Source organism: Penicillium bovifimosum (genome assembly GCF_028826915.1).
Source record: "Penicillium bovifimosum strain IBT 22155 chromosome Unknown utg000001l_segment0_segment0, whole genome shotgun sequence".
NCBI classification, from domain to species: Eukaryota; Fungi; Ascomycota; class Eurotiomycetes; order Eurotiales; family Aspergillaceae; genus Penicillium; species Penicillium bovifimosum.
In genome coordinates, this window is record NW_026622710.1 from 2,872,074 (window position 1) to 2,892,183 (window position 20,110).

The 20,110-nt window shown below is 50.5% G+C and overlaps 11 protein-coding genes across 11 annotated transcripts; 5 read left to right on the forward strand and 6 right to left on the reverse strand.

The window, feature by feature from the left end:
* Positions 1-112: 112 nt before the first annotated feature.
* Positions 113-1,226, forward strand: pre6 (proteasome core particle subunit alpha 4; the record flags this gene model as incomplete). The annotated part of the gene is made up of 5 exons (XM_056661833.1): positions 113-140; positions 220-226; positions 287-339; positions 450-837; positions 902-1,226. 5 exons carry the CDS (start codon positions 113-115, stop codon positions 1,224-1,226), a joined length of 801 nt encoding a protein of 266 aa, XP_056526999.1.
* A 265-nt stretch (positions 1,227-1,491) lies between these two features.
* Positions 1,492-1,895, reverse strand: N7515_001090 (uncharacterized protein; the record flags this gene model as incomplete). Its single annotated transcript, XM_056661834.1, has 3 exons — positions 1,492-1,573; positions 1,626-1,840; positions 1,893-1,895. The coding sequence occupies 3 exons, from the start codon at positions 1,893-1,895 to the stop codon at positions 1,492-1,494; spliced, it is 300 nt and encodes a 99-aa protein (XP_056527000.1).
* Positions 1,896-2,584: 689 nt separating this feature from the next.
* On the forward strand, positions 2,585-6,417 carry N7515_001091 (putative inositol polyphosphate phosphatase; the record flags this gene model as incomplete). The annotated part of the gene is made up of 5 exons (XM_056661835.1): positions 2,585-2,638; positions 2,691-5,055; positions 5,106-5,315; positions 5,366-5,625; positions 5,674-6,417. 5 exons carry the CDS (start codon positions 2,585-2,587, stop codon positions 6,415-6,417), a joined length of 3,633 nt encoding a protein of 1,210 aa, XP_056527001.1.
* Positions 6,418-7,056: 639 nt separating this feature from the next.
* Positions 7,057-9,156, forward strand: N7515_001092 (uncharacterized protein; the record flags this gene model as incomplete). Its single annotated transcript, XM_056661836.1, has 2 exons — positions 7,057-7,160; positions 7,212-9,156. The coding sequence occupies 2 exons, from the start codon at positions 7,057-7,059 to the stop codon at positions 9,154-9,156; spliced, it is 2,049 nt and encodes a 682-aa protein (XP_056527002.1).
* Positions 9,157-9,905: 749 nt separating this feature from the next.
* N7515_001093 (DUF3431 domain-containing protein) lies at positions 9,906-10,878 on the forward strand (the record flags this gene model as incomplete). Its single annotated transcript, XM_056661837.1, has 3 exons — positions 9,906-10,129; positions 10,200-10,654; positions 10,721-10,878. 3 exons carry the CDS (start codon positions 9,906-9,908, stop codon positions 10,876-10,878), a joined length of 837 nt encoding a protein of 278 aa, XP_056527003.1.
* Positions 10,879-11,009: 131 nt separating this feature from the next.
* Positions 11,010-12,683, reverse strand: N7515_001094 (F-box domain protein; the record flags this gene model as incomplete). The annotated part of the gene is made up of 2 exons (XM_056661838.1): positions 11,010-12,327; positions 12,388-12,683. 2 exons carry the CDS (start codon positions 12,681-12,683, stop codon positions 11,010-11,012), a joined length of 1,614 nt encoding a protein of 537 aa, XP_056527004.1.
* A 231-nt stretch (positions 12,684-12,914) lies between these two features.
* Positions 12,915-13,163, reverse strand: N7515_001095 (uncharacterized protein; the record flags this gene model as incomplete). Its single annotated transcript, XM_056661839.1, has 1 exon — positions 12,915-13,163. One exon carries the CDS (start codon positions 13,161-13,163, stop codon positions 12,915-12,917), a length of 249 nt encoding a protein of 82 aa, XP_056527005.1.
* Positions 13,164-13,377: 214 nt separating this feature from the next.
* On the forward strand, positions 13,378-14,064 carry N7515_001096 (GFA family protein; the record flags this gene model as incomplete). Its single annotated transcript, XM_056661840.1, has 2 exons — positions 13,378-13,883; positions 13,941-14,064. 2 exons carry the CDS (start codon positions 13,378-13,380, stop codon positions 14,062-14,064), a joined length of 630 nt encoding a protein of 209 aa, XP_056527006.1.
* Positions 14,065-14,186: 122 nt separating this feature from the next.
* N7515_001097 (uncharacterized protein) lies at positions 14,187-15,175 on the reverse strand (the record flags this gene model as incomplete). Its single annotated transcript, XM_056661841.1, has 3 exons — positions 14,187-14,297; positions 14,352-14,679; positions 14,736-15,175. The coding sequence occupies 3 exons, from the start codon at positions 15,173-15,175 to the stop codon at positions 14,187-14,189; spliced, it is 879 nt and encodes a 292-aa protein (XP_056527007.1).
* A 1,088-nt stretch (positions 15,176-16,263) lies between these two features.
* Positions 16,264-17,246, reverse strand: N7515_001098 (N-acyl homoserine lactonase family protein; the record flags this gene model as incomplete). Its single annotated transcript, XM_056661842.1, has 3 exons — positions 16,264-16,872; positions 16,925-17,072; positions 17,125-17,246. 3 exons carry the CDS (start codon positions 17,244-17,246, stop codon positions 16,264-16,266), a joined length of 879 nt encoding a protein of 292 aa, XP_056527008.1.
* A 1,499-nt stretch (positions 17,247-18,745) lies between these two features.
* On the reverse strand, positions 18,746-19,244 carry N7515_001099 (uncharacterized protein; the record flags this gene model as incomplete). Its single annotated transcript, XM_056661843.1, has 2 exons — positions 18,746-19,031; positions 19,105-19,244. 2 exons carry the CDS (start codon positions 19,242-19,244, stop codon positions 18,746-18,748), a joined length of 426 nt encoding a protein of 141 aa, XP_056527009.1.
* Positions 19,245-20,110: the final 866 nt, after the last annotated feature.

The following is a 20,110-nucleotide window of genomic DNA, read 5'->3' on the forward strand; positions in this document are numbered from 1 at the left end:
CTCAGCTACTTGACACTCGTCTACATTGCCTGATTCTACCTCATTGCTTTTCTTGGACTTGTTTTTTGCACCATTCTTTAATTACCTGTCCTCCAGTCATCCTTGATTCACAATGTCCGGATACGACCGAGCTCTTTCAGGTAAGTCAGCTAGCTCCCCACGCCCAGCTCCCTTTGCTCCCGACCAAACCAAAAGCTGTATCATGCTAACTCATCGCAGTATTCAGGTAAAGAGGCCCTTGAGTGACACTTCAGCTCCGGAGTTTATTATCTAACCTTTCCTCCAGTCCTGATGGACACGTCTTCCAGGTTGAATATGCCATGGAGGCTGTGAAGCGAGGTAAGATCATGGTTATACGCTCCGCCAGAAACTTTCGCTACTGCATCTGCTGCTGGAGAGCGAAATATCTGAACCGAAAGATACAAGTTGCTGATGGTGGGTGGTCCTAGGAACCTGCGCTGTCGGTGTCAAAGGCAAGGATATCGTTGTCCTCGGTTGCGAAAAGCGCTCCGCCCTCAAGCTCCAAGATACCCGCATTACTCCCTCCAAGATCGCCCTGGTTGATGACCACGTCTGTCTCGCTTTCGCTGGATTGAACGCCGATGCCCGCATCCTTATCGACAAGGCCCGGTTAGAGGCGCAGTCCCACCGCCTGACTGTGGAAGACCCAGCCAGCATCGAGTATATTACGAAATATATTGCCGGTGTTCAGCAGAGATATACACAGAGTGGTGGTGTGCGTCCATTCGGTATCAGTACGCTGGTGGTCGGCTTCGACAAGAATGACTCCACCCCGCGACTGTACCAGACGGAGCCCTCTGGAATCTATTCTGCCTGGTAGGGCTGCTCCAGACCCATGCTTCATCAGGACATCTTACTGACCATCCCTCTCGCATAACAGGAAAGCCAACGCCATCGGTCGTTCCAGCAAGACTGTCCGCGAATTCCTCGAGCGCAACCACCAGGAGGACATGGACCGCGAACAAACAATCCAGCTGACCATCAAGTCCCTGCTTGAGGTTGTGCAGACGGGTGCTAAGAACATCGAGGTCGCCATCATGGCACCCGGCAAGACTCTTGAGATGTTGCCGGACGACCAGATCGAGGCGTACGTGAAGAACATCGAGACCGAGAAGCAGGAGGAGGCAGCCAAGAAGAAGACCCGAACAGGGACCACCACGGCAGCAATCCTCACCCGGCCGGGTGGCAGCGAGTCCACCGATTAAGTAGACTGGCGTTCAGAGCCTGCGGGGTGACTGGATCGTTGATTTGTTCAATTTACAGTAGCGTTGGTCTCTTGACGAGAATCCAAAATCATGAAGATTAAATCGCATCTCCCGTTCTCATTTCGTATTGTACAACGCAGAAGGGTATTGATGCAAAGGGGCTATATCCATCCTCCCTGAACTATCGCAAGAAACAGTAACCATCAAATCGTCAACATCATGAATTTACGCTCCTGCCAGTTGTCTATTCCATAGACAATGCAGCTTAGCCCATGCGATCCGACACATCTTTAATGTTGAAGAGGGAGCGCTCCTTGTCTCGGGCAACACGCTCATCCTTAAGCATACTGGGTACGGTCAGTATCCTGCCAGTTACAAGAGTTCATGCGCTGAACATACCGATTGTCCATACGGGCATCGTCACCCTCCACATGCAAACGTGCCTCCGGTTCAATCGCATCGATAACAAAGTGATTATCGCAGTGAGGGCAGTATTCGTCGCTATACAGGAGGTTAGCGCACTCCCGCCCGTTTGAATGCCTGCTGGCATACCTCTCGTCAAATTCCGCAGCATCTTTGCGGAAACACTTCTTGCACTTCTTGCACGCAAATATCTGCCGGGAATGTCAGCTAGACTCATGCTGATTGAGGAATAGGGGCGCGTACCATCTCGGCGCTTTTCTGAAGCGGGTGCGACTCGCTCTCGTGATGACATTCAGCACAGTCAAACCATTTTCGGCCTAAAACTCTTCAGTCAATTCCCTATCAGCGAATACGAGGGAATCCAGGCGTACAGCAATGCGAGCGAATAGCCACTTGGGCGTTTAGAACGTGTTTACTGCGAAAGCGGGGAGCTTGTATTAGCTACCGGGAGAATTTCTGGGAGGTTTGGGGAGATCTCGAGAATTTAGATCTCAAGAATATCCCAAGGAACAGACTCACCACATGTTGGATATAACGTGCGAGGGCAAGGTGACGGTCAAGTGCGTGTTGTTGTTGTTCAAGCCTGAAGAAATTCAGACACCAAAATGATCGCCAAACTCCCGTGATTCCCTCCACTTGCCTCCCCGCCACTCCATTTCATCGACATTCACCTTCTTCACCCCTTTGACCCCTCGAAATTTCTCCTTATACCCCGAACCTTTGACAGTCCAGCTTCATATGCTACGACAAAGCATTTGCGCCGTTTACGTCCACGCCTCGCTCCCAGTCCCGAGCCCGACAACATCCCTGTAACCTCAGGTCCGATATTCACGAATACCTACTCCACAGCTTGTCCGCCGATTTACGACTCCCAGGAGTTATTTCGAAGCCCATGATACATTCTTCCTGTTGGATTCGGTGACGGATACGTGATAATGGCCATGGCGGGCACAGGACAACAGCCGGACAGCAATGATGATGCCCCCACTGTATGCATACGTAACTGCCTGGTGGCCTACAATTAACTGACGATAATCGCAGCCCCAGCGGCCGGTCTCTTCCTTGCTGTCTCATTTTGAAAATCTTTCCCACCGCAGAGCTCCCTCCGCTGTAACCGGTAGCCCGCGCGCCTCCACTAATAATCTACTGGCACCGGAGCCCAACGATGAGGTCCGATCATCCAGCCGTGCTTCTCTCGACTTGCCCAGGACACAGTCCCCGTGGACTCCAGCCGAAGAAACGCCGCGTCAGCATCAACAGACGAATGGCGAAGATACCCCGGACCGCGGGTTCTCCGGAAGACGATATGGCCGGCCCATCTCTATGAACTTCCACCGTTCGTCCCCACAGCTTCCGCCAACGTTAACAGTCCAGTCACCTCAATCGCCTCCGCGCGGACAAGGTCGTGATGATGTCTGGTTCCCGCGTGATGACACCCGGAAGACTCGGAGTCCAGGTCATCGCCCACGAGAATCCATGTCCGTCTCACCAGCACCACCTCGGCCACTCTCTCCGGTGCCGAAGTTCGGGCCATCTGTCCATTCAGGAGATACGAATTCCCAACCATCGAATGGGTCGTTGCGGGTCAACCAAGCAGAGAGCGCAGGGGATCGGAAATTGAAGAGTGCGTCGCAGCCACCTCCAGCTAATCGCGCACCAAAGCCAAAAGTCCCCGCGAAACCGGCGATGTTTTCTCATTCGGACACAAGCTCATTGGCCCCTCGGCCTGAACGAGCATCACCCGACCCGAGCGTTTCACCTTTCAGCACCCCGCCTAGTAGTCCAGAAAAGCCGATGTCTCCGTCACGTTCTGCGGGGAGGACGAATGTCAGCCCACCGCTGGCCCGACCAACAACGGAACCGCCAACTCGTCGCTCATCAAAGGAACCGCCAACTCGGCGCTCATTTGATGAGCGACCACCTGCTCCGTCTGCGGCCGCCAGGCATGATGCTAGAGAGATGGGATTCTCGAGGGCCCGCCCTGGTCCGGAGCCTTCACGGGCGACCAAGCCTTTGATGGTGCAAATTCCATCTACTCCCGTCGATGCCCCAATGTCTGCCTCTACTGCTCCCCCTCTCTCGGCGCAGAGATACCGAACCAGTGATGCTCCTTACGAGCGTCCTGGGCTGCCCCCACGACCACCTGTAACTCCCCGCCGAAGTGGAGTGTCCCCCGCACGAGAGTCCTCCAGGCACTTGAATAGCCCTGCGCAGGTAACGCCGGCCTCTAGGGTTGTGTCTTCTTACCCAGGCGTTAATAATGAAGCCTCCGCGCCAAAGCCAATCCGGCGACAATCATCGGTGCCTCGTGAACCCCGGATATCTTCCTCTCTTCCTGAGCGGCGCGTGGTACGGACAGACACGGAAGAAGAAGAGCACGCCGAAGAGCCGGCTATACTGCGGACCGACTACCCTGATGCATCAAAGGCCAATCGTCGGCCTCCACGACTAAAGACTGGACCTAGGGAGATCCAGACAAAGTATGACACCCGCTTGCTCGCGGTATGCGGCAAGTATGTGTGTACAACTGGATACTTGACTCGAGTGTGGGATCTCACCACCGGCGAACAGGTGATGAGTCTTGGTCATGGCGAGACTGTGAAAAGTCTATCGCTTGCTTTCAAGCCAGGACAAAGCCTCGAAGATGAGGGAAAGCGTATCTGGCTCGGTACTAGTGCTGGTGACCTTCACGAACTCGACATTCTGAGCCAATCCATCGTGGCCAGCCGCTCGTATCCCTCACGGCGAGAGGTGATCCAAATCCTGCGTCACGAGAAAGAAATGTGGACCTTGGATGATGAAGGTCGACTGCTTGTGTGGCTGCCGGACGAGACCGGCACACCAAACCTCCAATATAGCTACCACAGTGCTTCGGAACGTGTTGCTCGAGGCCACACATTCTCCATGGTTGTTGGAGACAAACTATGGTTAGCGACAGGCAAGGATGTCCACATATATCGGCCCACTGCGCGGGATGATGTTTCGTTCAAGGTTCTCAAACGGCCTCTTGGTTTGCAGCACTCTGGTGATGTGACTTCTGGGTCGTATACCACGCGAGATGGTGGCCGTGTATACTTGGGCCACGCAGACGGCAAGGTTACTATATATTCTTCCACTGACTACTCCTGCCTGGCGGTGGTCAATGTTAGTGTCTATAAGATTAACTGCCTAGGATTTGTGGGAGACTATCTATGGGCCGCATATAAGACCGGCATGATTTACGTCTACGATGTATCAACCAATCCGTGGACGGTGAAGAAAGACTGGCGTGCCCATGACAGTCCCGTTTCCACCTTTGTGTTAGACACGAGCAGCGTTTGGACGATGAATCGCCTTTCGGTGACATCACTGGGCACCGACAACTGCATTCGCCTCTGGGATGGAATGCTCGAAGACGATTGGTTGGGTAAGTGGAATCGTTTTAATCCTCTCATGGCTTTCTCTAACATCTTGTAGAACAAAGGATGCAAAGTAGGGATGTTGAATTCTGCAACTTCCGAGAAATCAAAGCCGTCGTCTTGACTTGGAATGCGGGAGCTGCTACCCCTGGCAGTGTGCGAACGTCTGATTTCATCCGAGATGCCGTGACCCCCGAAGACCCGCCGGAGATCGTGGTATTCGGATTCCAAGAGCTGGTTGATCTAGAAAACAAGAAGATCACAGCGAGTAAGTCATCATTGGTTCCTAGATGTGAACGTTTGCTGACGGCGCCACAGAGAGCTTGCTCATGGGTAGTAAAAAGAAAGAGAGCGGAGAGAAAGAACACATGAGTCGTCAATATCGCGTGTGGATCGACCATCTTACTCGTACACTTCATGAGTGTATGCCACTCGAGGAATCCTATGTGCTCCTGCATTCTGCCAACATGGTCGGACTATTTACTTGTGTTTTCGTAAAGCACAAGGAACGTCACAACATCAAAAACATCAATGCCTCCGAGATCAAGCGCGGGATGGGTGGACTACATGGGAACAAGGTTCGTGATTCTCTAGCTATTGCTCAAGCTTTTATCTAATCTTCTTAGGGTGCCCTTGTCCTTCGCTTTGTCCTGGATGACAGCTCAATGTGCTTTGTGAACTGTCACTTGGCTGCCGGTCAAACTCAGACCGCAAACCGAAACAATGATATTGCGGCAATCTTGGAAGCCGAATCCTTATCCGCAGAAAACAGCATGACTCTGCGGGCAGATCAGTTCGCCAGCGGCGGTGACGGATCAATGATCATGGACCATGAAGTGTGCATCCTGAATGGCGACCTCAACTACCGAATCGACTCGATTCCTCGCAATGTGATTATAGATGCCGTTCGTCAGAACAACCTACCCAAACTCCTAGAACGAGATCAGCTACTCGCCTCCCGACGAAAGAACCCTGGTTTCCGACTACGCGCCTTCGTCGAGTCTCCCATCACCTTTGCTCCGACCTACAAGTACGACGTCGGCACGGACGACTACGACTCGAGCGAAAAGAAACGCTCTCCCGCCTGGTGCGATCGCGTGTTATACCGTGGTCTGGGCCGCGTCAAGCAGCTCGACTATCGACGACATGAAGTCCGAGCCTCCGATCACCGGCCAGTCAGCGCTGCGTTCAAGATTCGTGTCAAGACAGTTCTTGCTCAACAACGGGCCGCCACGTGGGACTCGTGCAATCATGAGTTCCAGGACGAGAAGCGTCGCTTGGCCTCGGAAGCTAGCATCGAGTATTTGATCACTGTCCTTGGTACTGATCCCCGTCAGGCCCGTGAGTTGATCATGGGGAAGGAGCAATAGTCTCTTTCTCTTTTGTCTGAGTGAAGTTTCTTTTTTAATATGCATTTGGGCGGTAGCGGAAGCATGGCGCAATGTATATTGTACGACTAATGATTTTACGATAGAAATGTATCACGATGCTGATTAGAGCTGAAGCTCTGCCTTTTCTTTTTTGACTCGAAATAGGTAGCACTCTGCTACATTCTGTGTTCAAAGTGCTCCAAGATAGCATGATACAAAGAATATAAAGAGCATTGTTGGTAGTCCAGACGGACTCGCCAACAATGAACACCACCTACAATGGCCATGTTGCCCGGAAGATCTGCTACCGAGGCAATAAACTTGGGGGTCAATGATCTTGTGTTGGAGGTCGAACAAAGCGCAGCAATTTGATACTCGGCTCGATAATTATAGTCTCTTTGTCTTTGTTTACATTGTTTAGATTCAAAGGGATCAATATCTTTGTTGATACCTAAGGGACTTGCTTTGTTCGACTTCTCTATGTCGAGTATTTAAACGACTCGATGTCCCGGGATAATTCCATTCTTCGTCACACTTCACATCTTCAGATCTTCGACTATCAGACAATCAGACACTATCCACTCTTAGGTCCAACACTGATTCCCAGATCAACACAGTTTGTCCAATCTTACAGCAAATATGGCCCCCCGTCACTGTCCTGCTCACGCCGGCCTTCCCAGGGTCTGGCTGGGCTGGGGTGAACTGGGCAACCGAAAGGCACAACTTGAACGAACCCGGAAAGAGTAAGTCATAGACTCCTAATTATAAAGATAGACATGCTAACACACGCTTAGGTATCTCACGACCCATGCCCCCGATTTTATACTACTACATCCTGACAGCCGCCGAAAGAGTTGGGGCGTACACCTGGACGTCATCCGTCAATCAACGCCTTGGTTTGACCACCGAATCGATGTGACGCGAAACAGGCAGACGATGATTCTTCCCGACTTGGTACGTTACGAACAAATCCCCAGCCTCCTTCATTTCTTCTATACCGGTGACTATTCGGTCGACGAAGACGACATGTCTTATTACTCCGCCCCTCCATGCAATTATGGCTGTGTGACTTGTCCGCAGATCTGCCAGCTGTTGCGTGTCCACTTGGCCATGTTCCAGACTGCCCTCCTACTTAGGATTACTGACCTCCAGGCCCTAGCTTTCCGCAGATTCCGTGATCTCATGGACTCGGCTCCTATTTATGTGTTGCGATTTGCAGTTCACGCAGTGTATAGTCGGAGACCTATCCCCGATCGGACTGACTTCAGTATTACAGGCCTGAAGAGTATCACTGACTATCGACCAGAGCTGGTGCTACCTGCTATCCTTAGGTATTGTGGATATTACCGACTTAACCCTGCGCGGGTAAGGAGCCGCTCTCGGGCGCCCAAGGAGCGTGGCGAGGAGGAATTCGCCGATCTCCGTCGACGATGCCCGAAGTTTGATGCGCATATGTCTAAGGGTCTGTGGTTGGACATGATTGATATCACCGTTCCGACCATTCTGTTCCCTGGCCAGTCGGAGCCCATCAGGTCTCTTCATCCGTACTTGCACGCTTCACTCCCGCCGCGGCTGGTAGACCCGCAACGGTCGAACTATCAGTATGTTACTTACTTGCAGCCACTGCCATTCAGGCCGTTCAGTGAACAGGAACTTACTGGCTCTGCCGCTCCTCCTTGTGCTTCATCTGGATCTAGCCCCAGTGCACCGTTGGAACAGGGGGAACCACTGACGATTACAGAGGCGATTAATTTGACCACAGAGCCTGATTTGACTACAGAGCAATCCCAGGACTTGAACGACGATGATCGTTCTCTATTTGGTACTCCACGTGAGACCGTCGAGACACTGCCAGAGGTCGATGACGCAGCCCCAGTCGATACAGCTCCAGTCGATACAGCTCCAGTCGATACGAATGAGCCCGACTGGAGACAGTCTGCGGACTGGACTGGAGCGGATTTGCCGGATATTGACTTTTCGCAGCTCCTCGATGGTTCTGCACAGCCCGCTGTTTTGTTTGACTGGCCGCAGCCAGCGAGCTCTACTGAGCTTGACCTAGGTAATATGGACTTCACCCAGCTTTTGGACGATGGTTCTGCTGACCTGCCAGATGGGACTTCATTTGACTGGATGAACCCGACTGATGTGGACTTCACACAATTTCTCAAGAGTGATGCGTTTCAGACTACTGACACTCTAGGTGTGTCCGATGGGACTTTATTTGACTATCCCATGCCAGCGGCCTCGACTGATGAGCCCACCCAGCTTCTGACTGATGATGCTTTAGACACGCTGTTTACTGACTCATTCTGCTTAGACCTGCCGATGGATATGAACCTAGACCTGTCGAACCAAAACTCCATAGATACGGCGGTTCAACCTGACACCGATTTCACAGGACTGCAACCACAGAGTCAGTACGAGCCGATGGATCTTAGCTTCCTCCCAGCAACGGGCGCATCTGGCTTTCCGCAGGAGGTTCAGTTCCTTCCGGAGACCCATTTGACCCAGCCTCGAGCATCCGTTATACCGCAGTATAACATGCACCCCCGGACGTTCACTCCGTCAACGGTCAGTTCTGCTAAGGCTCGCCGTGACTCGAGAATTCGGCGGTCCACTGTTACTTCTACTAGGCATGCTTCTGTTTCATCGTACCGCACTTCAGCTCCGGCCTCGTCCTCTCGTTATAATTTGAGGAATCGTTCGTTGAAGGTGCGGACGGCTGATTTGGAGGAGTAGCTGTGGGAGTAGATTGAACTGAGGTGAGTTCTAACACTGTTATTTAGCAGTATCCGTTCTTTTTACTTTCCTTTGTTGTACCTTTAATGGATATAGATTTGTGATTTGCATTTGTTGTATGAATATGTTATTATCATGATTCTATCATTCTTTCTCTGTATTACCTTATTAAGCACCTCAAGTGTAGAACTAGCAATGCCCCCGCTGTGTCCATGTATTCCGCATGGAAGTATATAGCCCTGGAGGTTGCAGTTGTGACATATTGTAGGAGCCTCGAATGTCCTTGGGGCAGTGAGTCAGCCCTAATGCTCGAACCCCTCGAGACTCAGTCCTTAATACTGCTATAGCCTATCAAATGAAGCTTAGCCTCTTAGGAGCTTCATGCTATTTGTATACAACAACCTAATTGACTTTCATGTAACCAAGGAAAGTACCGAGTCAACTACGTCAGACCAGCTTCTTCTTTCCCTCACAACAAACCCTACCTATACATTCAATGCCACTCCAATTAATTGCTCATTGCTCATTGCTCATTGCTCATTGCTCATTGCTCATTGCTCATTGCTCGTTGCTCATTGCATCTCAATTCAAGCAAATCAATGAGGTGGCTACACTCTCCCCATTCCTTACACAATGCCAGATCTACATGGTCACGGCGTTTCCTCTACCTCTGTCTAGCAGCAACATTACTCTTTCTATCATGTCAGATCATTCTAGTCCGATTTCCGGAGCTAGGCGACAATGGAACAATGATTGCAAGTAAAATCACAGTCGATAGCGACGTTCCATCCTCGAACCCTGTACCACCAAAGACCGAATTGGTCTTCGCAGCTATGAAGGCGAGCAACATGTCCTGGGTGCAAGAGAATCTGCCAGACTGGCAGGTGAATATCTATCGCGCTGATGCGAAGCCAAATGAAACCGAGCTCACTGTGCCGATGAATAAGGGTAATGAGGCTATGGTATATCTGACGTATGTCGACCAAGACTTATTCAAGAATAGCTCCCCAGACTGATCAGTGATTAACATTGACTGTGAATAGATACATCATTGACAGATACTCCTCCCTCCCCGATATCGCAATCTTTCTACATGGCGACCGTTACCAATGGCACGTCGATAACCCGCTCTACGACTCCGTCATCTCCATCTCCCATCTGAACCTCGACTTCGTACTCGAGGCCGGCTATGTGAATCTGCGCTGTGCGTGGGGCGTCGGTTGTCCCGCGGAACTCGAGCCGGCAAGATATCTTCGCGAAAGACCGGATGATCATGTTCATCCGACGGCGGTGGAGTATCCGGATCGGTTTATGGAGCTGTTTCCAAGGGTGGAGGTGCCGGAGGTTGTGGGGACGCCATGTTGTAGTCAGTTTGCCTTGTCGAAGGTGATGATTCGGGAGCGTCCTCTTGAGCATTATATTCGGTTGCGGAGGTGGTTGATGGAGACGGAGCTGGATACGGGTATTAGTGGGCGGATTTTGGAGTATTCGTGGCATAGTAGGTCTTTCTTTGCTTCCAAGCTTTCTTGCTTCTAAGTTGTATCTCTGGCTAACTGCATAATAGTGATCTTTGGAAAACCCGCTCAGTATTGCATTGATCAACGAGAGTGCTATTGCCGTACCTACGGTCATTGTAATATGACTGACGAGGAGATTCAAAAGCATTGGGTTTGGCGTGGTTTACAGCTGCCAAAGGGTTGGCCTGGGCAGAGCGAATCGTAGCGATGCACACCTATAGTTCCGGTATGCCATTAATGAATCGAACATTTCTTCCAGAGAGACTACTCAATCATTACAGCACATTTCATCCCGCTTATATTATCTGGAGAAGCAGTTCGACTTGACCAAATGGATCACCGCCATAGATCCTGTTTGCTCAACCGCTTGTGTCCCTGACTACTCTGAGGCCGCTCTTCATCAGTCGGAACTGCGAGGAAGCCGCCAAACCCATTGCCAACGAGGACACTCTTGCGCGCATCACCGCCCCAAGACCGGTTGAGCTGCGCCTCGTGGAAACTCACCGGCCGCGTCTGCGAGTCACGACGCCCGGGGTTGGGGTCGTACGGTGTGAAATTCCACTCAAACTCGTCCATGCCTTTGCTATAGACATTCAGGGGCTGCGACAGACCGCCCCTCATCTGGGGTCCATTCTCGCCGCCACCGAAGAGCCTTGGTGGAGGCATGAGCATCAAGGTATCGGGGAATTGGGCATCCCGCACATATAAGTCCCGTAGCGCTGGTAAGGCTCGGGATACCAATGATGAGATGAGATAGGTATAGTATGAGGATACCACGGGTGGCATGCCATGATTATCGGTCTGAGATGTGAGTTCATAGTGTAAGAGACGCAGCGATTTGGATGCCATAGGAGGAATCTGCTCCATCGGGAACGAGCGGGAGACCTCCTGAATGACAGAAAGGCTCTCGAGCCGGGGTGCTGCAGAGAGAATATAATGAAGTTGTGCCGGAGCGACGCCGGTGGACGATAACGTCAAAGATTGTAAATTCGCTCGATTCGCTGGTACAGAAAGGAATGTGGCAAGCCCGCTTGCCGTGACATAGGGGGTATCGCGAAGGGTAAAAGTCTGGACGGCAGGAAACGGTGGGAGTGGCACGTTCACTGCAAACGCCGTGTCGTCAAGCCAGTCGAGATCTTCGAGCGTCAGCTCACGCAGATGTGGGAAGGCAGCCAGTCCGCCGCGCAGAGTACCAGCCTCCATCTGGACCCCGGATAGCTCGAGCACCTCGAGATTCATCCAAAGCTGGGATCCTGGCAGACGGGCGAAACTGCCCTCCGCCCCTCGGCGGTAGGCCATCCGACGCAACTCGGGGCACCGGGCCATCAATTCTTGTTTCAAAGGTAGACAGGACGGCTCGTCGCTATACAGACCCACCGGTAGGTCAACGAAGCGGACATTAGGTAGCACGGAGATCGTGCGGGCAATGTTGGCTTTGTTGGCTTCGCGGGTCATGTATGGCATCCGGAGGGACAATACCATATTCCCTAGCCCTTGCGACTCGCGTACAGTTCGCATGAACAGTTCCAGACGGACTTGAGGGGCATCGATTGGGTCGCCATTCCGGTCGAAGAACGAGCGACGTTTTCGCTTGGCAGCTAATTCGATTTCGAGTTCGCAATAATGGACAGGGTCAATTCGGACATTTGTATATCTAGTAGCACTCTGGAATTAGATGAGAAAAAGAGAAAAGGAGAGATCCAAAATTCCATACAGAAGCGCCCGCGCCTCCAAAAACCACCGCTTGTTCACCAGTGCGCAGTGCGCCAGATCGCGCATATCGCAGAGCATACAGCCATCGCTTGCTGATTCTTCCGAGGTACCATATGTGTTATCGACGGTGTGAGGACAGACAAAGGTGAAAATGCGAGCCAAGACCGGGCGTGGCAGCTGTCTGGTGAGATCTCGACCCACGTTGAGCACGTTGAAGTGGGGGGTAGACTCGGTCGGAGTTCCAGTCGGCGTTCCACTTCGCCTTGAACTTCGACGCAATCGATTAAAGAGGCCCATCTCTACTTGTGGGATGTTGTGGAATGCGAAGCATCGAAGGGGAGAAAGGGACAAAGCGCGACCCCTCAGCCCTCAGCCCTTAGGCCCGCAGCCCCAAACAGGGATGAAACATCCAATCATCTTGCTGTTTCAGGAGGCTCTTTGTGGCTCTTTCATTCATTGAGCTTCAAGATCGAAGTATATAAAGACTTCATCATTTAGGAGGAAAACAACGAAGAGAATTCTGTCTTCTCATAGGTGGAAACTGTACCAATCCAAGATCGATGCAGGGGAATTGGCCATGACATCACGAACTCGACGTGGGCCATCCCATTTCCACTGGACTGGGGAAGAATCGTCATTTGCCAACGAGTGGACTACAGATGGAGCCTTTGCTTCCAAATCGGACTTCATAATCGACCGAATCTTCCTGCTCTCATTGGCGTATGTGGCAGGAAGATCGTCACTGGTCTCAACTTCCCAGTTTGGACCTGCGGTCATTGTCTGACATCATTGGGTCTTCAGCTGTCACGGGCATCTATATATTGAACGTGCGACTCAAACCTTAAGTTCACCTTCATACTGTATCGTCTTGCCTTTCTTCTCCTTTACATACCACTGAACTACCAACCACTCAACCTTCCACCAACCACTCCAACACTACAACCGCTTCATACAACTTCGTACAACTTCGCATATCAATCCAACCTACATCATGGCTGAGGTAGGATCCACCAGGCCAGACGAAACTCTTCCCTGTCCGGCCGTGACCAACAGAGTCCCCGAGAATACTCTTGTCAAAGAGCCATGGAAGCACCACGCACCGTACGACATGCGACCTGAAAGTGCATTTGGCCCCGTCAAATGGCGTGGAAAGTGTCTATGCGGGGAGGTCACATATTCCTTGAACCGGGAAAAACCACTCAATGCCAAATACTGTCACTGTCGTGGGTGCCAGAAAGCACACGGTGCTCCTTTCCAGTGGGCAGCTATCTTCGACAAGCACGACATGTCGTTCACGAGCGGTGCAAGTGGGCTGGCGTTCTACTCCTCGACTCACAAGTCTCAGGACTATAACTTGCCTACCAAGGTGTCCTGTGCCACTTGTCGAACGCCTATCATGGATGAAGGCCGCAATATGTGTTTGATTTTCCCTCAGTTGATTGAGCTAGAGGGATCTGAGGAGGAGCAGAGACAGAAGAGAGAGATCTTTAAACCGACGTATGTGTTAAGTTCCTTATGTGCAAGTTCATTATGGAAGACTAATCAGCTCCTTAGATGTCACATGTTCTACGAGTCACGCATGATAGATATCCCCGATGGTCTTCCCAAGTGGAGCGGGATGGATAATTCCAGTGACAGACTGGATGATCAAGGAAAACGGATTGAAGGTGGGAAATGAATTTGAATCTTGTTGAGCATAGCTATGTGCATTATGGAGTATAAAAGATGATTACATGAATAGGTGCAGCGGTCCGTGGCTATTCAATCGAACCAATATATACGCTGCCAATATTGCCTCCATTACGAAGCATCACAAACGCCAGCCTGCACCGTGATAGGGTCACTAGTTGCGTTACCCCAGTCCGCAGACCCAAGGGCCTTCCCGGCATCCGTACTATCATCGCTTCGAATCTATAAAGTATCAGTTCTGTTCCAGACTTCGCAGACGCGAGGTAGGAAACTTACATAGTGCTCAGGTGCAACATAGTGCCACCAATCCTGGCTGCGGAAGGCCTGGTCCAGCGACTGACTCGCCGGGTCATTCCAGCCAGTATTACGAGTGTCGAAATTAGCGTGTTTTGACCACGCCACATACACCTTAGGGTGGTCATTGTTCTGCACACCATTGGGATCTCTGGCGTCGCCGGCATTGACCTCGTCGGTAGTCAGAGTGTTCTGAATATCACCCCAGTTCAGGTTATTATAACCACTGTGGGCAGAGAGCAGTGCCTTCGATGGCGCCCACATGTTATTGCCATCACGAGAATGGATAATCACCACACGCTCCCAGTCACTGGTAAAAACATGTTAGAGGCACATACGCAACATCCTTGACAACGGCTCACTCACTAGTCATGTCCAGTCTGGATAGAGCCAAAGGTGGCACCATCCTTCTCATAGAAAAGATTATACACGACGCGCACCTCGTTGTCATTGCACTTCTGGTATGTATAATACACCGGGAACGCAGGGCCTGGATTCCCAATACCCACGCCCGGATTGCGACAATTGCACCCGACATCGGGATACTCGCACTGCGCTGCTGCGGGCGTCTTGTGCGCATCATCGTATACATCGGCGGTATCCGGTGAGCCCCCAAAGGCCCAGGTTGGGTAGCAAGGGGGTTGGTTCTGAGCTTGGCCGAAGAACCACATGGGTGCGTAGCGGTCTGCGAGATCCACGCCGCCGGCATCGAGAAGCGAGTTCATCTCATCGTCGCTGATTTGGGTGAGACCGGAGACATGGCTGGCGGCCAGGGCAGCCAGACTAGCTACCAACTTGAAGTGCATGGTTGCACTGTTTGGATTGTCGTTGGTCTGTGACTGTGGAGGTGTGGGATGTACATTTACATTGGGGAACTTGGCTCATTAAATACTGTGATAGCAGTCGTGTCCATACTCCGGAGGATTGCGATCGGAAGACCTCTAGACCTATTTCCTAATTTGGTGATGAGTTGCTAAGGGTCACATCGTGCCGGGCGGGCCTGCATTAGCCCCGGAGATATCCCACTCAGCTCTCTCTTAGGGTTCTCTAAACTCTCTATGGGGTCCTCAGCTGTCAGCACCAAAGTTAGCAGTTAAGCATGATTCGATGTGTTTCATTAATTCATTTCCTTCATTTCCTTCAGACGCTACCGGCGTCCAGATGCTTCATTGCGGGAAATGGGGAAATAGGTACCCGAGATACCCGAGAGATCTGCGAAACATGGGGGATATGCGGCATGTTGTGAAGGAATTTGGCCCCCAGCGGCGAATGTAATCAAGAGACTTTGGCACGCTTATGAATATGTGCTCGGCAATCAGCATTTCCGATGGCTGACTCTTAGTAGAACTTAGTACAAGTCGAACCGAGGTATTGGGACCGCGATTAGGGTGGGCACTTCAGCGTGGCTGTTGTGCTGTCTCAGAATTGGGCACAAATTAGGCTGACTTTGGCTGTAATGTCAGTCTCCTATGCCATTGGAGCCATGAATATCTTCAGATTCGCTTTGAGATGTTCGGTTAAGATGTTGGGCGAAACCTTGGGACTGCAGCCTGCAGGTCTGTGCCGCCACTGCCATTCCACCCCATGGATGACAATCTTTAAGGTTGTCTTGGCAGATTTATTTCGGGGCTTGTGATTGGACCGCTTACTGCTTACATTGAGATTAGATCCACTTTCCTATTCCGGTCCATGAATACAATCTTACCATCACCTTAAGGTCCATGTTGTCCATGTGCTGTGGGGAATCAGTTGGAAAGTAAACAAAAACCACCATGTTCCCTTTTCTACACATAAGGCATAAAGTACCAATAGTTGAATAAGTTGTGATTCTGAGCATTTGATTGGACTTGCGCTTAAATGTGACATGTATGACAGTATGGCCTTGGGTGCACCATCACTCGTAGTATGGTTTTTCATTGATGAGCTTGCGAGCAAGATTCATGTCGTGGCCATATACTATCCGTGCATTATATAGTCTTTGCAGTCTGCGAATCATGTTCAAACTGCGATACCACGCAGTATGATCCCGGGCCAGTCCCCCTTGAGGTTGTCCTAGCTCATAGTTCTCGGCAACGTGGAATTGGTCCGAGGTCCAGAAAAATGTTCCATCATTGGCCAGGTTAACTTGCATGATGCACAGTCCAGGTGAATGGCCGGGCGAGTGGTGAAGGATTATGCCCTGGAAAAGGTCGAATTGTGACTCGGTGAAGGTGTTCCACTTCAACTCTTCCAGCAGCATATAGTGCCCTAAGTAGGTACCCAGGTCTGCCCCCGTTGCAACGGCCCAGCAAGCATGTTTGAACTCTTCTTCGTGGACATAGATTGGTACATCTGTGTTGACGAAATGTTCGAGTCCTCCTGCATGATCGAGGTGAAGGTGGCTAACAATGACAGCTTTCACGTCTTTGATATCGTTCCCGGTGGCTTTGATCGCATTTGGTAGCCGATGGTTGTCGGAGTATTCGACTCGGGGAAAGATATCTGTGGCTGGGGCGGGCCATTTCTGATTCTTGCTTAGTGATGTAAAGGGGATAAATTGGAGGTTGGTGACGAACCACTTCTAGATCTTCCGCACAGCCTGTGTCATATAGAATGAGGCCAACACCTGGGTACTCAATGAGGGCTGAAAGGAGAATTAGATCCCGACGTTTGTTCACCGGATTCGGATTCTTCAAGGTGCTTGAGTTAGCTCCTCGGAGGATCCTAGTGAATCTAGTGATCAGTGGAATTCTCTTCGTTGCGCAATTCTACCCACCATGATTCATCCGCTTGTAGGGTACCAAAGTTCAAGATGTGCATCTTGGTCCCGGTAGGGCACTTGAATGCTGGAACTGCTGCGGACATAAGCAGAGAGGCGGGATCATTAGATGGGGCCATGATTGAGGTTATCAGTGGAGGCAATTCGAATTTCACGACAATCTACCAGAGAATCGTCAATTGAATTCTGAAGAGCTCAGGGGACTTATAAACAAAACTTCCCCGCATTTTATTTTTGGGATGGTCGCCACTGTGTTGGCCATGACCTCACGACCCCAGTCAGTGGAAAGTACGAAATCGGAGTTCTATCCGTTGTCCGTTGAACCGAGATATTTCTCCGAATCGGGGACTCCTAAACTTCAGATGCCGAATTGCCGATCCTAGCCATCATAGGGAAAGCTCAGGGATTAAGCATTTCAGGAGGTTTACGGGGAAATGGAGGATGGATAATGTGGGGTACACTCTTCCTGGTCCCTCGTGAGTCGTGACTGTGAGTGCGGGTCTCGAATTGCGAGGATCAAGGCCAATGTAGAGTCACAGAATGTTGATATCTACTGTGTTAAATTGATAGAGATGCGATAGGTTACAGCCTACAGGTATATGGAGGATTGGAGAGAACATCGCGCGTATATGACCGTCCATCTCGCACGAGGAAGAGAAGGAAAGGACAGAGAGCTATGCCTACTTTGACATGGCTGCGTCGTTGAACAGACCTATACATAGTAAAATTCACAGCGGATATTGTGTGGGGAAAGGCCAACACCAGATCAGATGTGGCCCGTGTGGCAGTGGGATCCTTGGGGAAATTCGTAGGGATACATAGCCTTGCCAGTTGGCGGATAGTTTGCCAGTTGGCGGATAGTTTGCTAGTTGGTGTGAGGCTTACCAGTTGGCTGAAAACGCTCGAAACCCGTCCATTTCCTGCTTTGCTATTCATCGTTCTCTTTCTCTCGCGTTATCATTGGCCTGCGCGAAACTGCATGCCCCCTTGGCTTTAGCCTCTGCCTCTAGTTTGTTGTTATTTGCATACATAAATGGCTATTATCTGCTATGTTTACTATCAAGGAAAATAACGAGTGGTGGGAATAATGTCTCTATTTTTCCCTTAAGAAAGACGTTTCCAATGTTTATGAGAAGGAAATTTCAAGGACTATTGTATCGCTAACTTTTGACCGGAACTCTTGAAAGTCTGACTATATGATATTCCCTCTTGAAATTTCGATATTAGTATCTAAAATCTAGCCATTGTCAGGTTTGGCTGCGCTAACTACGCCAGATTTTGATCTAGGTAGACAGAATACTTTAGAATCCCGTCTAGTAGTTCGATCCAGTTCATTTCAAGATTCAACAACGCTCTCGCTTTCGAAAACAGCAGACCATAGGATAAGTTCGTATGGAAGTCGAGCGAGTATTTGACTTTGAAAATGTAGCGCCTGCTTGTTGGGCGGCAGTAATTAACTAACTAGATCATTTTCTCTGTCTAGCTCCTCTCCAATTCTTCTCCTTCTGCTTCTATTCCATTCCATGTGGTAGGAAGACAGCTCACACAGTTTCTCCATACAGATCCCCTGTTTATCCTGACTCCTAGACATCATCATTTCCACTCGCTAACACGAGTATTACAGATATTGGCTATACCTGACATATGGGGCTTCATCCAGTTCCTCAGGTCCTGGCCAGACACTGGAATACTTCGAGTTTCTGGCCTTCACCGAATCTGGTTTTCTACCGGCGTGTGTGGATTCAACAAGATCCCAGGAGAACGCATCTTTCGCGTATCCATGGCAAGCGGTATGTGTTTTTCTCCTCAGTTGTCGGGCATCCTTGTAACAGAATGTCAAATGCCAACCTTTCGGATCCAGTACGGTCTTTCCTTTGATCGTGGTAGTGTTGTGATGCTTGGATCTGTACATGAATTGAGATTAGCTATCCCACAGTGCTGTATAGAATACTAGGACGTTTGCGAGCCGGTTCTCACCTGATCAAGATTGCCCGAGGATATAGTTGCATGCCCCGGGCAGTTTGATATGCCAGAGCTACCGTTTTCTTCAATACATTCGGTTCGGCTGGCATATGTCCCTTGTAGAAGTAATATTTGACTATATGAGTAGTCGACATCATGGATGAAGATATGATGGAAATCAAGACTGGCGGTGCAAAGGTACGTTTAGCATGACGGTGGGATTTAGGGGAGTAGGACTTTATGTACTCAACGATTAGGTGAGCGCTCAGCTAGTCAAACATCAGTGAGGCTGCGAGGCAGGATACGACATCACCATGTTGCAAGAACCTTTGCCATATTTAGAACCAAAGTTGGACATGATAGGTAACGTATAAAACAATCTGCGTTGCAAGGAAGTGATTGCCTGCTAAGAGAAGACGACTCAAGCGCCGAGACATCACTCGAAATAGGCCCTGTGCAGTCATGAATACATTTCATGAGCCCTTACACAGTACATGATCTTGCACTTGAAATGACACTTCCCGCACCCTCGGCCGGAACTGGGACTACCGGTTTATCAAAAGACTCCCAGCAACCTACAACTGCATTGAATAAAAGCTGATGGAAAAGGATAGGCTCGAAGCAGTTACACCTGGGCATCTTGTTACATGGTTCACTCGGCTCCAACAGACCATTGAGCGCTATAGTCTTCTTCCGAAAGATCTATATAACTTTGATGAAAGCGGTTTTAGAATTGGGAAGGAAAGGCCCAGAAGGTGGTTTCTAAGGGTGGTACCTAATGGCCAGTCGTCTATCAGCACCGGGGCCCTGCTGAGAGTCTCACCGTTGTCGAGTGTATCGCTGCCGATGGCTGGGTGATGCCACCTTGGTTCCTCGTGAAAGGGGAAAATCAGACACAGTATGGAAAATTGGTACCGCACAACAGACCTTCCAGAGAACTATTGGGCAGTACCTACTCCTAGTGGTTGGATCAATGATCTAACCGCTTTCCAATGGCTTCAATCCTTCCAAGCAAGCACTC